Below are 14,555 nucleotides of genomic sequence, written 5' to 3'. Positions count from 1 at the left end.
GACCGCAAGGTGACATTGTGATTTTGGATGTATGCGGACAATTACCATGAGCGGACCCAAAATATGATGAATTTCAATTTTGGAAAGATTCGATGCAGTAAGGTTTATTTATGTATTTATTTATTTATTTGAAAGTTTATAGTGTCTGGCTAATTCATATTTCTTATTCATTGTCCTTTAACACAGCACTGATTTGATAGGCATGTTTGCCGATCTGCAAGAAGTTTTCAGATAACTGTTATAATATTAACCTATAAACACACAAATAACAAATTACTATTAATACACGTTTATTATAAAATCTGTGTATTATATGTAAATAAACAAAAAGTATAATTATATGATATAAAATGATTGTATTATATTATATTGTATTAATATTGCATTACATTACATTACTTTTTTTGGGGGGGGGGGGGGGGGGGTAAAGGCCTGCAAAAACAATAGCGTGGAAAAAAATCTTGGGGTAATAGTAATATGAATTAAATATGTTGTTACACTGTCTCAGTACATTATAGCCTCTGAATAAAAAGGCAATGATTAGGACAAATTAAATGTATTGCCAATAAAAGAAAATGACGACGATGATATATGGTTTTATTTATTTATTTGGAATAGTATTTAATGTAGTAAAAATAATTTAAAAAATAATTATGTGGGTGATTTTAGATGCAATGTAATACCAAAGAAGTTTCTGAAACTTAAAAAAAAAAGAAAGAAAAAAAAAAGTTTCCTTATGACATGACCCTACTAACGTTACTCTTCAAATTAACAGAAAAAATATTTTATATTTTTAGTAAGCCTTTTTTGCTGCTTATCACATTCATCTCATTCGGGTTATTGTTGTTGTTATTATTATTATTATTATTATTATTATTATTATTATTATTATTATTATTATTATTATTATTATTTTTATTATTATTTTTATTATTATTATTCGTAGTAGTAGGTTATGTATTATTGAATGCAAATGTTAGTACTTGAAGGACGCATGACGTCATAGCTGCGAATGCGGAAGTGAAGCGAACAACAACAAGAGATTGAGGAAAACGAAACAGGACCAGTAATCAGACAGAAACGATGGTCCAGAAATTTAGATGAAATCAGTATTGTTCTTAACAGCAAGAGGAACAAAGCTTTTTCGAAAGGTATTCACAATACTCTAATTCTGTTAAACGCAAAAGCATAATCTGAATGACGAATTATAGCTAGCGTTATATTTGATCATTTCAGCATATTTTAATAAACAAACATCTTTCGTTAATGTCATCGCGACCGGTGAAATCAAATCAGACGAATGAAAGTGAAGTTTGTAAATAAACTTTGGTGTTTGCACGCGAAAGCCTAGTCTGAAAGTTTAAAATAGCTGAAAACGATAGACTGAATGGAGGGGATAACGTTAACGTTTTATGATGGACCGAGGATAAATTGTGTGACCTTTACGTAACGTTAACTGACAACAAGTCAACTATATTTGGTCATTCCTGCATTTTTTTTTGAGTAAACAAAATAGCGTGCTTGAATGATATCGCGTCCTGTCAAAAACAAATCTGATGAGTTATTGCTTGCTTATTAATCAAGCATGTTGTCATGCACTTGACAGATGGTTATATTTATGTATTTGCTTCGAAGATGCACTGTGTGGTCACTGACAAACATCTGGAGAGCTCAGGGTTCATCCAGAAGCCCCCCGAAGAAGAGTCATGTGAGGAGGAAATGGACACATCAGAGACAAAGTGGCACTGGTTTTACCTCGCAGAGTGTGGCGTCTGGCATATGTTTGAAGTATGTACTGCACTTTATCAAGCTATTTGACTAATATGAATGACAGTGCACTAGTTGCTTATCACATCATGTTTTTTTCCTGTTCGCTACAGGAAGTTCCGAGCACAGGCTGTTCTGTCACCAATGAGCAAATTGAACAAAACTACTGCAAGAATCAGAGTGCTTCAATGGACTTCTATACTGCTAAATATACCTATAAATTAGACTTTTCTGGTCAGTTACCAAGCAAAAACATAGATTTGTTTTAACTAGGATTGTGGTAATAAATGCCATGAGGGCTGTGATATGCATCTTTACCGTCATCTCTCTTTGTCATCTTCTCAACTCTATCATGTCACTAGCTATGAAACAAGTCAATGTGACTACTGGAAAAGAAAGGCCAATCAAAAGAGCATTGCAATCAGCTACTGACTTTAGGTAAGCTCATTTATGCAGCTTTTATTATTATATTATACATTTGTTTTGTTTATTACTTTACATTTAAAAAAAAGTGTTTTTAATTTTGTGTTTTTACAGATTTATCTGTGATAACCCAGCCCTTCCTGTACCCAGTCACTGGGAAAGAGTTAATACGGAGGAATCCTATCAGGTAAAAATCATATAGAATGACTTTTGACTGCATTACAGTGGTTTGCGTCTTACCTAGAGACTTACTTTTTCTGTTAATTTGAGATTTTTTTCCTCATCATCTGCTGCTTGTGGTGTGCCCCAGGGATCCATGTTGGGACCTTTATTGTTTTCCCTTCATATGTTCTGTAATGCTTCTTCGTATGTTTCTACTTGCCCTGCTCTGAGCGGCATTCGAACCGGAGTTTCCGGTGTGGGAGCCGGTCGCACTAACAAGGACGCTAAAGACCACAGCCTCTACCGTCAGTAGCTAGCGCACCTCTTGAGGCCAGAGTAGTGAGGTTTACATTCTTCGCTCTTACTGGCCTACATCCGTTACACTTCCTTCGGCCTACATTTTTTCAGAAATGCAGAATACAGCATTTGTATCAGCGTTATGATGTCACTTACTTAATAACCAGCAGCCATATCACCCTGTAGCCCAAGGTTTCCTACTGAAGCTAAGAAGGGTTGAGCCTGGTCAGTACCTGGATGAGAGCCCAACTGGGAAAACTAGATAGCTGCTGGAAGAGGTGTTAGTGAGGCCAGCAGGGGGCGCTCATCCTGTGGTTTGTGTGGGTCCTAACACCCCGTATAGTGATGGGGACACTGTACTGTAACAAGCACCGTCCTTAGGACCAACCTTAGGACGTTAAACCGAGGTCCTGACTCTCTGTGGTCATTAAAAATCCCATGGCAGTTCTCATAAAGAGTAGGGGTGTAACCCCCGGTGTCCTGGCCAAGTCAATCTCATGCCAATCCTGTGTACCTATAGAGTAGTATTGCGTCCTTCATATCTCCGAAAAGTCTTTAGTTTTATCATATTTATAAATTACCCTTAATTAACTCTGCCACGGTGTCACCATAAATCAAAGGTTGATCAGACCTTTTCTGCGGCTGTGGCTGAGTCTAAGCTTTGGTATAGTCTCCTCTATCATGTGAGCTCTGCTCCTTCATTGGACTTTTTTAAATCTACTCTTATATCATACTTTTATTTTTGGCTCTTGGAAATTTGTATTTGTTGCTTTACTCTGTAGATTAGCTTTTACATACTGTACAACACTTGGATCAATTTATATTTTTTGCTTAAATGTGCTTAATGAATTAATTTGTTGTTGTTGTTGTTCTTTGACTGTGTTTCTACAGCTCATTGCTCTATGTAGAGATACATTTGAGTACAAAGAAGTGGCCCGGTTATATGAGAGAACCATGAGCCAGCCTATCAGATCAATTCAAAGAATACAGAACCTGGACTTGTGGGAGTTTTTCTGCAGGTTGTCTCATTTTCCCATATTTCAAATAAACCTGAAGGGGTTTATGTTGCATTAATGATTCTCTGTTTGCATATTATCACACTTTTTATTACAAGGTTTCTCTTAGCAAATACAGTATTAGTCTTTTTATTTTATTTTAAATGTTTTAATTTATGACAGAATCAAATTGAAATCTAACTGAAAAATTCTATATATTACAGGAAAAAGGCCCAGCTGAGAAAGATAAAACATGTCGTAAACGTTGAAGAAAAGATGCTTTTTCATGGAACCGGCCACAGTAACATACAGGCCATATGTACATACAACTTTGATTGGCGTCTCACAGGAAGTCATGGCGACGTCTATGGCAAAGGTACAGTTCATGAGTACCTTTCAAAAATCAATTCATTTTTGCGTTAAAGAGATGAATTCACAAAAAAATGAGAAGTGTCATTATTAATGGATCCTAATGTTAGTCCAAACCTGTAAGACTTTTGTCTATCATTACACACAAAAAGTAACGTTTTGAAGATTGTTCACGCTGCTCTTTTACATACAATGATAGAGCGGATGTGGATAGGACTGTAGGGATAGCTCTTGAATGGTAATTGTGTTTTTCACTGAAAATCTTGCGAAAATCTATGATCACTTGTCCACTATCATTGTGTGGAAAAGAACAGATTCAACATGTGCGTATATATTTTGCAATAGTGTGTCAGTTGGTAATATAATTTTACATTTTGAAATATTTATTTTGCCATTAATTGTAATAATCCATTCCAGTGAGATTTTTGTATGCAGAAGGAGTCTGACTACAGCTGTTTGATCCACACAGAGATCTAATCTCACCATCATCGAGTCCGTCTGTGATTACATGAAGAAACTGAAAAAAACAAGACAGAATCCAAAAGAACTGCGACAACATCTCCAATACGCTTGAAGAAACCCTTCTGCAAAGCTCCCTGAAAAACTATGAGCAAGTGTACCAGGACAAAAGCTGTTTAAAACACAAAGCGTTGATAAACAAAATCTATTTATGACATTATTTTTGAAAGCATTCTCACTGTACCGCATTTTTACACAAGTGTCTAAAACTGTTCACAGTACTGTAGCTTTGCAGGAGGGTTTCTTCAAGCGTCTTGGAGATGATGTCGCAGTTCTTGTGGATTTTGTCTCAGTTGTTTTTTTTTAGTTTCTTCATGTAATCACAGACATACTCGATGATGGTGAGATTAGATCTCTGTGTGGATCAAACAGCTGTAGTCAGACTCCTGCATACAACAAATCGCACTGGAATGGATTATTGCAAAGAACTGCTACTTTTACATGGTGTAAATAGATCACTTTTTTCACTTAGTATGCTATTTCACTTAGTAAATAGCATCTACAGATATTTGCACTTAGTGTAAATATCATCTATTGCTAAGAAAATGTTATTTTTATTCAGTGTAAATAGAATCTAGTTGCTATTTAAACTTGGTGCAAAAAGCTGCTGCCATATTTATATGATTTATATTATATATAAATATTGTATATATACACATATAACATTGTCCTAAAATATATGCGTGTGTATCTATTTGTATATGCATAATAATTATACACAGTACACACACACACACATTCCACAGAAATAAATTTGGAAACCCATGTTTTCCACGTGAAAAAAATGCTTTTAAGTCACAATAATGAGAAGTTATAATTGACATAAGATGACATAATCATGACAAAAAAAAGTCACTCTTTATCACTATTCACATTATCTCAATAATGAGATAAAAAGTTGCAATTATGTCTTTATTGCCTTTTATTTCATCATTTGATGTTTTTTCATAATTTTAACTTTATCTCATTATGACAAATATCACAATTTTGATTAACAATTGTGACACAATCAATTCCAGCTTTGCATGAGATAAAAAGTTGCAAATAATTTAAGTAGACTTGTTATCTCATCATGATCTACTGAAGCATATTTTTTTTTCTTGTGTGGTTAAATGTGACTTTTTAATTGCCTTTTTTTTTTCTTCGTAGGGTTAATGTAAACATTTCATTACTATTAAAATGTCATTATAGAAACATTTAACATTGTATACATACATTTTTTTGTCTTCACAGGAAGCTATTTTGCACGTGACGCAAGGTATTCCAGCAAGTTTTGCCATTCGACAAGCAAGCATAACTTTATCCTACAGAAACATGGTCTAGCGCCTGCGATTTTCCAGAGTGACCCACCTTACAAGGTCATGTTTCTGGCACGGGTTCTAGTTGGGGAATACACACTGGGTCATCCCCAGTACTGCAGACCTCCTTCTAAAGACATGAGCATTGCCAACTTTTTCGACAGCTGTGTGGATGACATGATAAACCCTAAGATCTTCGTTATATTCGACAGCAACCAGATCTATCCGGAATACCTAATTGAATTTTACTGATGTCAAAGACCAAAAGAAAAGCAGCGTAAACTGTGTTGATAGAACTTATACCGTGGAGTTTTGGGACCTATATAGAGCAGAGTGCTGTAACAGTGCTGAGGCCGGTTACTGCAAAAGTGCCTTTGGTGAACTATGAACTACATAACAATGTACTGTTACTAGGGGACTGAGAAAAGAAAAAAAAAGTATATATATATAAATATATATATATATATATATATATATGTATATATATATATATATATATATATATATATATATATATATATATATATATATATATATATATATATATATATATATATATATACTGTATGTTTATATGGATTATATCAACTTGATGTGTCTCATAACATTTATTTAAATGTTCTCTTAATTGTTTTCTTTTTAAATGTGGTTGCTTGGAATATGCCATAACTTGTATTATTCACTTGTATACTATCCAGAAATCTGACTTGTGAAAAAAACATGTTGGTAGAAAGTGATTCCATAAAAAACCGAGTACTCAATTTGTTTTTTCAAATTTGCACATGTAACATTATTATTATTATTATTATTATTATTATTATTATTATTATTATTATTATTATTATTATTATTACTATTATTATTATATCTACCTCTTCATAACTCTACCTCCTGTTGTGTGTTTTCAAAAGCAAAGGCAAAAATCTGATGGCCTATTGTTAAACATGCATTTAATGGAAGTCTCAAAGGGGACCTGTTATGCAAACTTTACTTTTACATGGTGATGACGATGTGTGTGTAGACAACCAACCTATAGTAAAATATCCACCACTCTTTAAAAAAAAAAAAGTCCTGGTTAAAACTGAGCATTGCTAGTACAGTTTCATACGTTTCAGTGCGTGAGATTGTCCTGTTTTGTTCTTGGTAGGATCTCTGGAAGCTCCACCCTTTTCTTAAAAGGGGGGTGGGAGCACCAGTTAATTTGCATTTAAAGGGACACATACAAAAACTGTGTGTTTTTGCTCACCACCAAAAAGTGGCAATTTTAACATGCTATTAAAAAATGATCAGTTGGGTATTTTGAGCTAAAAGTTCACATACACAGTCTGGAGACAACATAGACTTATTTTACATCTTGTAAAAAGGGGCCTAATAGGTCCCCTTAAAAGTCACAATGAAGCTGAGAGTGACAGTGACTTTGCTTTCGCATTGTGACACACATTATCCGAGTGAAACAAATTATTGAAAAAAAAAAAAAAATTCTGTGGGAACTTTGTTCTATCCACCAGTTGCTGATTGGATGAAGGCAGACCTCTTCCCACTGATTATAAGATTGGATGATTGAAGTCTGGCAGATATGTCACCACAGAAAAGTGTAATTTCACGGAACATCATTTTGATTAAATCTTACAATGTCAAAAAAAATATATATAATAATTACATGCATAGATGAATCGTTTACAATAAAGTTAATGCATTTTGAGTAAAAGCACTACATCCCCTTCATTGATAAACATTTGATCAGATTTAATATTTAAACCAGCAACAGTGTGATACTCTCAGCTATGTATTAATACATTTTGCCAACATTTTGTTAAAAACAGGTGTGTACAATTAGTAAATCAATAGACAGAATTATCTATTTGTGAAATCATTGACAAAATATTCCAATTGCCCATTAGAATAGCCAGAAATCAAACGCTAAGTTTATACGTGCGTCCAACTGCGTGCAGGACGTTCTTTAAAGGGTTGATGAATTGAGAAATCAACTTTCCCTTGAGCTTTTGATATAAAAAGGTCATGGTAATATAAGAATATCCTGTAAGTTTGAGAGATGAAAACTTCCTTGTTAGTCAAAGAAAAGCTTTTAGACACCAGGCCCAGAAACCGATTGTGTTTTAACCTTACAACATCGTGTGGCGAAACACCGCCTCTACAGAATAATAAGCACGTCTAATTCAGTAGCCCCGCCCACCGACTCATGAAGCTGTTTGGATCACGTTAGCCAGCAGCAATAAACAACATGACGAAGATAAGATATTGCACTATTCCTGGTTGTGGAAGAACACAGCTGCTGCATAAGCTTCCTTCGGATCCTAATATTAGGAATGAGTGGTTGAACGTTATTTTTAATGAAGTTCCAGCTTATGTGGGGAAGACATTGTACGCGTGTTCGCTTTGTTCCACTGCGGAATCGTTTGTAAACAAGTCTCAGGTGGAGCTGGATTTGCAGACATATTGAGATTAAGGGTGCGTTCACACTTGTCATGTTTGGTTCGATTAAAACAAACCCCGGGTACGATTGCCTGTTTGGTGCAGTTCATTTGAACCTATATGACTGCTGCCATCCGAACCCTAATGCGCACCAAACAAGCGTAACCGAGGCCGCTAAAAAGATGGGTCTCGGTCCGCTTCCAAACGAACTCTGGTGCGGTTCGATTGATATATGAACGCAACACGGACCAAAGACATGTAAACGGACCAAAAACCGGACGTTATGTCACAAGATGCGATCGGTGTATCCAAAATGAATAACTTTAACATTAGAGGGCAAACGTAGAGCAACGAGGAAGTGCCTCATCAATATTTGGTCCAACGAGCATGTTTCGAAAAGGCTAGAAAAAAACGCACAAAAAGCATGCCTGGTTATTCTCATCAAAGGACCTGTGTTGCCCATTATTGGCAGGTACAGACGACAGAACGGCCGTCTCTTTTGCATAAGAGATGCTCGTCTCTTTTCTGCACAACGGAGGAAATCCTGCTGCTGTTTAGAATGATTTGAACATTTTATGAGCTCTTCATGAGTTCTCAGCGGGTAAAATAATGCCATATGTACATGCATAAAATGATGGCGTTTAAAGCATTGTTTTGACCAATCAGGTTGTTACTATGCCTATGGTTCGGTAACTTTAGGTTTGCTGTTACCTAAACTAACCGAACTACAAGTGTGAACACACCCTAAAACACAATGTTGTGCCTACTATATTGGATCCAACAGGAATGGTGCAACAACACAGTTCTGTGAGTAAAACGTATATATATATATATATATATATATATATATATATATATATATATATATATATATATATATATATATATATATATTGCATTGTTAGATTTTTTGATATGTGTAAGTATGTATGCAAATATGTGTTACTTTCGTGTCTAACATACCTTTAGCACATTGTACCTTTAACATAACTAAACTGTTACACACCTGCACCTTTGAAAAGGCATTTGGGAGTTTGTTTACTGTTAGGTTTAGGTTTTTGTATAATATGCAAAAGAGAAAGAGAGAGAGAGAGAGAGAGAGAGAGAGAGAGAGAGAGAGAGAGAGATTGTGAATGAGACATTAATGTTTAAGTTCAGCTCTTCAGCTCTCACCACTCTTTTTAGAGTGAAAAACGATAGGCTACAATGAACTTCATAAACCATTGGTAATAAAGTTTGGCCATTATTCGGACGGTGTACGCTATATTCTGTCTCCAAAAACATCTTGGGATAAAGTTTTCACACTGACAGGTGTTACTGTAAGACAGGGGGCGGAGCTTACCGATAGGTACGAGATAAAAACAAGTTTTCCTTCTATTAACAGTTTCACTTTCTCATAGACGGAACCAGGAAACTCTTCCATTTACTGGAAGAGATTATTTAGTTGCTTTACGTCTCTGTAAAATGGCAGAAGCCAGCATTTCAGTGGCGCAGGACCAGTTCAGCTGTCCAGTTTGTCTAGATCTACTGAAGGATCCAGTGACCATTCCCTGTGGACACAGTTACTGTATGAACTGCATTACAACCTGCTGGAATCAGGAGGATCCAAATGGAGTTTACAGCTGCCCTCAGTGCAGACAGACCTTCATTCCAAGACCTGTCTTATGTAAAAATGTGGTGTTTGCTGAAATGGTGGAGCAATTAAAGAAGACAAAACTCCATGGAGTTGTTCCTGCTCAATGCGACGCTGGACCTGGAGATGTGGCGTGTGACATTTGCACTGGAACAAAATACAAAGCCATCAAGTCCTGTTTAGTGTGTCTCAAATCCTACTGTCAAAATCACCTTGAACAACATGAGATTTTTTTTAAAGGTAAGAAGCACAACTTGATGGATGCCACTGGCAGACTACAGAAGGCTGTGAGGAATATTGGCTCCCTTCTTCTCACCCCACAAGAAAATGAAGTGCTCTTTAACCATCTGGGCAGGAAATGCATTGTAAGTTCTCAAGCATTTTCTTGATTTCTTTACCAGGTAGAAGATGTCTGATGTACCCAACTCAAACTGCACTGAATGTATCAATAATGATTTAATTGGAATGGAACACTTAACCTGGTGCTCCATTTAGGGGTTACATTGGTCATCATAAGTGACCGGACACCTAAAAACTTTACTTTCTCCACCCCAGGAAAACAATGTAATTTATTTTTCTTCAATAAGTCTATTTTTGCCATTGAAAATAATAATTTAAATTTAATAATTTTAATTTACTTTTCAAACAGTATTTCAGGTTAAAATATAGTCTAGAGCTAGGCCTTCAAAAAAAAAAAAAAAAATCCCTGAAGGTAGATAAGCTCCAACTCTTTTGGAATTATTAAAAAATGCATGCAACCATGGGTGTAACCACTAGAGGTCTCCATGGAGGGGCTTGAAAATTCCCTAGTTCTCTTTTGTACATTTAATTAGATTATTTAGTTTTGAGAAATAGTGATTTAAAGTGTTAGTTTTACAATAGATTTACAGTGTGTGAGTGTCTGTGTATGGGTGAGTGGATGAGTCAATGTCTCATTCTTGATTACTTTTTTTCAGCATTGTGGCCAATTTGTAGATTGTACACTCAAAAATTCTGTGAATTCAGATTTCCCATTAATTTCCTATGGTGGTCATTTTTGACCGCAGGCAGCCCTTTCTTGGGTGGACCAAAACACACCCAGAACTGGTCTGACTTCCTCCACTGTGCAGACTTCTCCAAGTAAATCCTCAATGCCCGCACCTGGCAGAGGAGGTGAAGTCTGCCCTCTTACTCTGTCACATGGAATGGCTGGAGAACCACCGACTGTACCGTGTTTGATGGTACCTTGGGTATATAGCCCGGGGTCGGACGCAAGATGGCCATAACTTCACGAGTTACTCCAGTCCTCGAACTGGATCTGATTCACGATGGCTGGAATTGTGGGCATCTTGAATCTCCTCAGAGACCGGTTCAGATGCCTGAGATCTAATATAGGATGCAACCATCCATCCTTTTTGGGGACTATGAAGTACCGGCTGTAGAACCCGGACTCCCTGTCTGGCGGGGGAATGTGTTCTATCGCCCCCTTTACCAGCAGAGAGTGTACTTCTTGCCCCATTACCCCCACCTGCTCGGGACCGACCACTGGACCAGGAACTGATTAAAGGCGGCCGCCTGTTTCTTCACCTCCTGAATACCTCTTGACGACAGTGCTCGCAGCTCTGCCGAAGAGGCCAGAAGGTGAAACCAGGGAATCAAGGAGAAAATGTCTATCTCTCTCCCATATCCCCAACAGGTTAAGCCAGAGATGTGTCTCCATGCACACCATACCAGCCATAGAGTGGCCGATAGCGCGGGCCATCTCTTTAGTGATACGAAGAGACAAATCTGTTGCCTTTCTCAGCTCTGTAATATACTCCGGAGAGGGTCCCTCGCCTTCATCAAGCTCCTTTAGTAGGTCTGCTTGGTAGGCCTGCAGAACCACTAGAGTGTGCAGACACCCACCAGCACGACCAGCCGCACCATATGCCCTACCCACCAGCCTCGATGTTTCGCGGCATGGCTTAGGGGGCAACGCCGGGCCTTTAATGATGCAGCGGTCTCAGGTGAGAGGTGGCAGAAGAGCAGAAAGCTAACCCCGCTATGTGCTGGCGTCCCTTTATACCTTCCGGGTATGCCATCACTCGCTACGTCATGACGCAACACCAATCAGGATTGGCCTTTTTTCTTTCAAGCTTCAATAGCGTCACGCTGGGGGCGTTCCCAAAAGTGTCATCTACGATGACACATTGCGAGTTCCCTCGATAAAGGGAACCAAGACATTCCAGATTTGACATCCACTCCTAGAACCAAGTATGGGAGGCGAATAGTGAAACCAGTAAGACTAAACCTGTGAACTGTGTGTGTGTTGGGGGTACAGGAGCCCTATAATGTAAATAATTAATGAAGAATGTTCAAGATGCGCATGCACCGGTGAAAGTTAGCAACGGTGAAACTACCTGTTTGCTCAAGGAGTTAGATAGGAGCAGATCTTCCAGCAAAAGTGGCAGAATAATCCTCTAAGATCTGTTGAGACAAAGGAAGTCTACCCTTTGTTCTTTAGAAAGGAGAGATGTGTGGTTATTTCTGTGTAACTATAGGCTGGCTCTGGCTATATGATGCGACTAGTTGGAGTAGGATGACGCTGAAATGCCAGCTATGTAATGCACAGTGTTGGGAGTAACGCATTACACTGTAAAAAATGATCGTGATTTTAACGGTCAAAGGTTGTAAAAATGCTACAGTTAAAAACTGTTATTTGGTTAACACAAAGTTTCCTTACTATATACGGTGAATAACTGCAATAGATCTAACCTTATGCCCGTGAAATTTACAGAAAAACAATGTAAAATCCCAAAAGAAAATTATAGAAAACCCAAAAGCATATATATTTTTTCTTTGAATCAGAGTGACATTTTGTAAACTATTAAACAGAATATTTTGTTATATTTACAACATGTGATTATAATAACATTTTATTTGATAGAACTACAAATATTGGTATTAAAAACCTGTACGTTTTTTTGAGAAAATACTGTAAAAACTAGTTTGTTAATTTGACATGCAAATATTGTTGACAATTAAAAAAATTTGTTAATCTTAAAAATGTAAGTCACTTTACACGTTTATGCATTTAAAAAATGTCTAAACATGTATTTGTATTGCATATAAATGTTCCATGCATTTGGATTATGTAATTTTAACAAACAAATTAATCAACTTACAAAGAATCACTATCTAAGAATCAGTAATAAAAATCTTATTTGTAAATCATTTATAAATGAAACGTTAAATGAACACTTTCTAGTGTTCATGTGTGTGCTCACTAATGAGTTAAAGTACCATTGAAGCAGTGTTGAAGTTAATGAGATAATTAAGAGATGATTGAGCATTAATGATGAACACCTGATGATAATGAGCACAATCACTGAAGGAAAGAGAAACAGGAGAACTACGACTGACTTCAGCCACAGCTTTAGATGAAATCAACTGAAGATAAAAGAAGACATTAAATCTCTGAAGATCTCATCAGAGGATTAAACAACTCCACAAACAGCATTACCAGCTTCACACATTACTAACCAGACTGATTTTATTTCTGTGGATGTTGATGTTTTATTGAAAATAATAGTTTTATTTGAAGTCACCATGATGGTGAGCAGTGTTTGCTTTAGTTGGGCTCTTGACCCTTGACTCTCCAACATTAGTTTTCTGGCTGCTTTAACTGTGTTTATAAAGCACTTTAGTTACAGTATGGAAAGCCAAGAAAACACATGGTCAGATGATTTGTCTCTTTGTTCATGATTATATAATCATCATCTAGTGATCACTGGTCTTGTTCAGAGTCTAAGACTCTGTTTATGTGTTATTAATTTTGTTTAATCATAATAGTAGAGGCCAGTTGATTCTATAGCATGAGCGCTGTTGTGGCAATCTAATATGCAGAATTAAAAAATAAATAGTGCACAAAAGGTTTTAATCTATAGCAAACATTAGACACAAACAGATATCAAGAATCAGTGTATGAATCTCAACAATGGTGACAATCAATGAAAAGCTGAATGCTGCAGTGCATGCTGGGTACCACCAATCAATACTCTCCAATGAGTCCCAGCATGCATTGCGGCATGAATAAATTATGCATCTGAATTTTTTTTTTTTTTTTTTGTCACCATTGTAGAGATGCAAACACTGATTCTTGATGTCTGTGTTTGTCTAAGTAATGCCATAGATTAAACCTTTTTTTTGGTCCTGCAAGTTGTTTGATTGCTACAACAATGCATGAGTTTATAATGTAAACCACATGGCTTTTATTACGCATGCTACACAATTAACACATGACCTCCATAACCAGAGCATTAGAATCTGAATGAGTTTAGTGATTCAGCCACTACATGATGATTAATATAATCATCATTAAAGAGCCAAATCACCTGGCCATGGTTTTTTGACATTCCATGCCATAACAAAAGTGCTTTACAAACACAGTTAAAGCAGCCAGAAAACTAAAGTTGGAGAGTCAAGGGTCAAGAGCCCAACTAAAGCAAACACTGCTCACCATCATGGTGATTTCATATAAAACTATTATTTTAATTAAAACAGAAATTACAACAATAAAGTCAGTCTGGTTAGTAATGTGTGAAGCTGGTAATGCTGTTTGTGGAGTTGTTTAATCCTCTGATGGGATCTTCAGAGATTTAATGTCTTCCTTTATCTTCAGTTGATTTCATCTAAAGCTGT

The 14,555-nt window shown here is 36.5% G+C and overlaps 2 protein-coding genes across 2 annotated transcripts in view; both read left to right on the top strand.

The window, feature by feature from the left end:
- The first annotated feature begins 997 nt into the window (after positions 1-997).
- Positions 998-6,252, top strand: LOC137048889 (protein mono-ADP-ribosyltransferase PARP11-like). Its single transcript, XM_067427220.1, has 8 exons — positions 998-1,151; positions 1,636-1,788; positions 1,881-2,001; positions 2,130-2,205; positions 2,305-2,377; positions 3,541-3,668; positions 3,869-4,020; positions 5,766-6,252. Exons 1-8 carry the CDS (start codon positions 1,101-1,103, stop codon positions 6,080-6,082), a joined length of 1,071 nt encoding a protein of 356 aa, XP_067283321.1. The 5' UTR covers positions 998-1,100; the 3' UTR covers positions 6,083-6,252.
- Positions 6,253-9,727: 3,475 nt separating this feature from the next.
- LOC137049098 (uncharacterized) overlaps positions 9,728-14,555 on the top strand; it is a 54,983-nt gene continuing 50,155 nt past the window's right edge. Inside the window, exon 1 of the mRNA XM_067427484.1 lies at positions 9,728-10,261. Coding sequence (XP_067283585.1) covers positions 9,728-10,261 — 534 coding nt within the window. The remainder of the gene's footprint in view (positions 10,262-14,555) is intronic.

The sequence above is a fragment of the Pseudorasbora parva genome, chromosome 20, assembly GCF_024679245.1.
Source record: "Pseudorasbora parva isolate DD20220531a chromosome 20, ASM2467924v1, whole genome shotgun sequence".
In the NCBI taxonomy this organism is placed as follows: Eukaryota; Metazoa; Chordata; class Actinopteri; order Cypriniformes; family Gobionidae; genus Pseudorasbora; species Pseudorasbora parva.
The sequence above is the reverse complement of the archived record's forward strand: the minus strand, read 5'-3'. Positions and strand labels throughout refer to the sequence as shown.

Coding starts and splice junctions, on each gene's coding strand:
- LOC137048889 (XM_067427220.1), top strand. CDS start 1,101: ATGAAATCAGTATTGTTCTTAACAGCAAGAGGAACAAAGCTTTTTCGA. Junction 1,789..1,880: donor GCGTCTGGCATATGTTTGAA/GTATGTACTGCA, acceptor TGTTCGCTACAG/GAAGTTCCGAGCACAGGCTG. Junction 2,002..2,129: donor CTATAAATTAGACTTTTCTG/GTCAGTTACCAA, acceptor TCATGTCACTAG/CTATGAAACAAGTCAATGTG.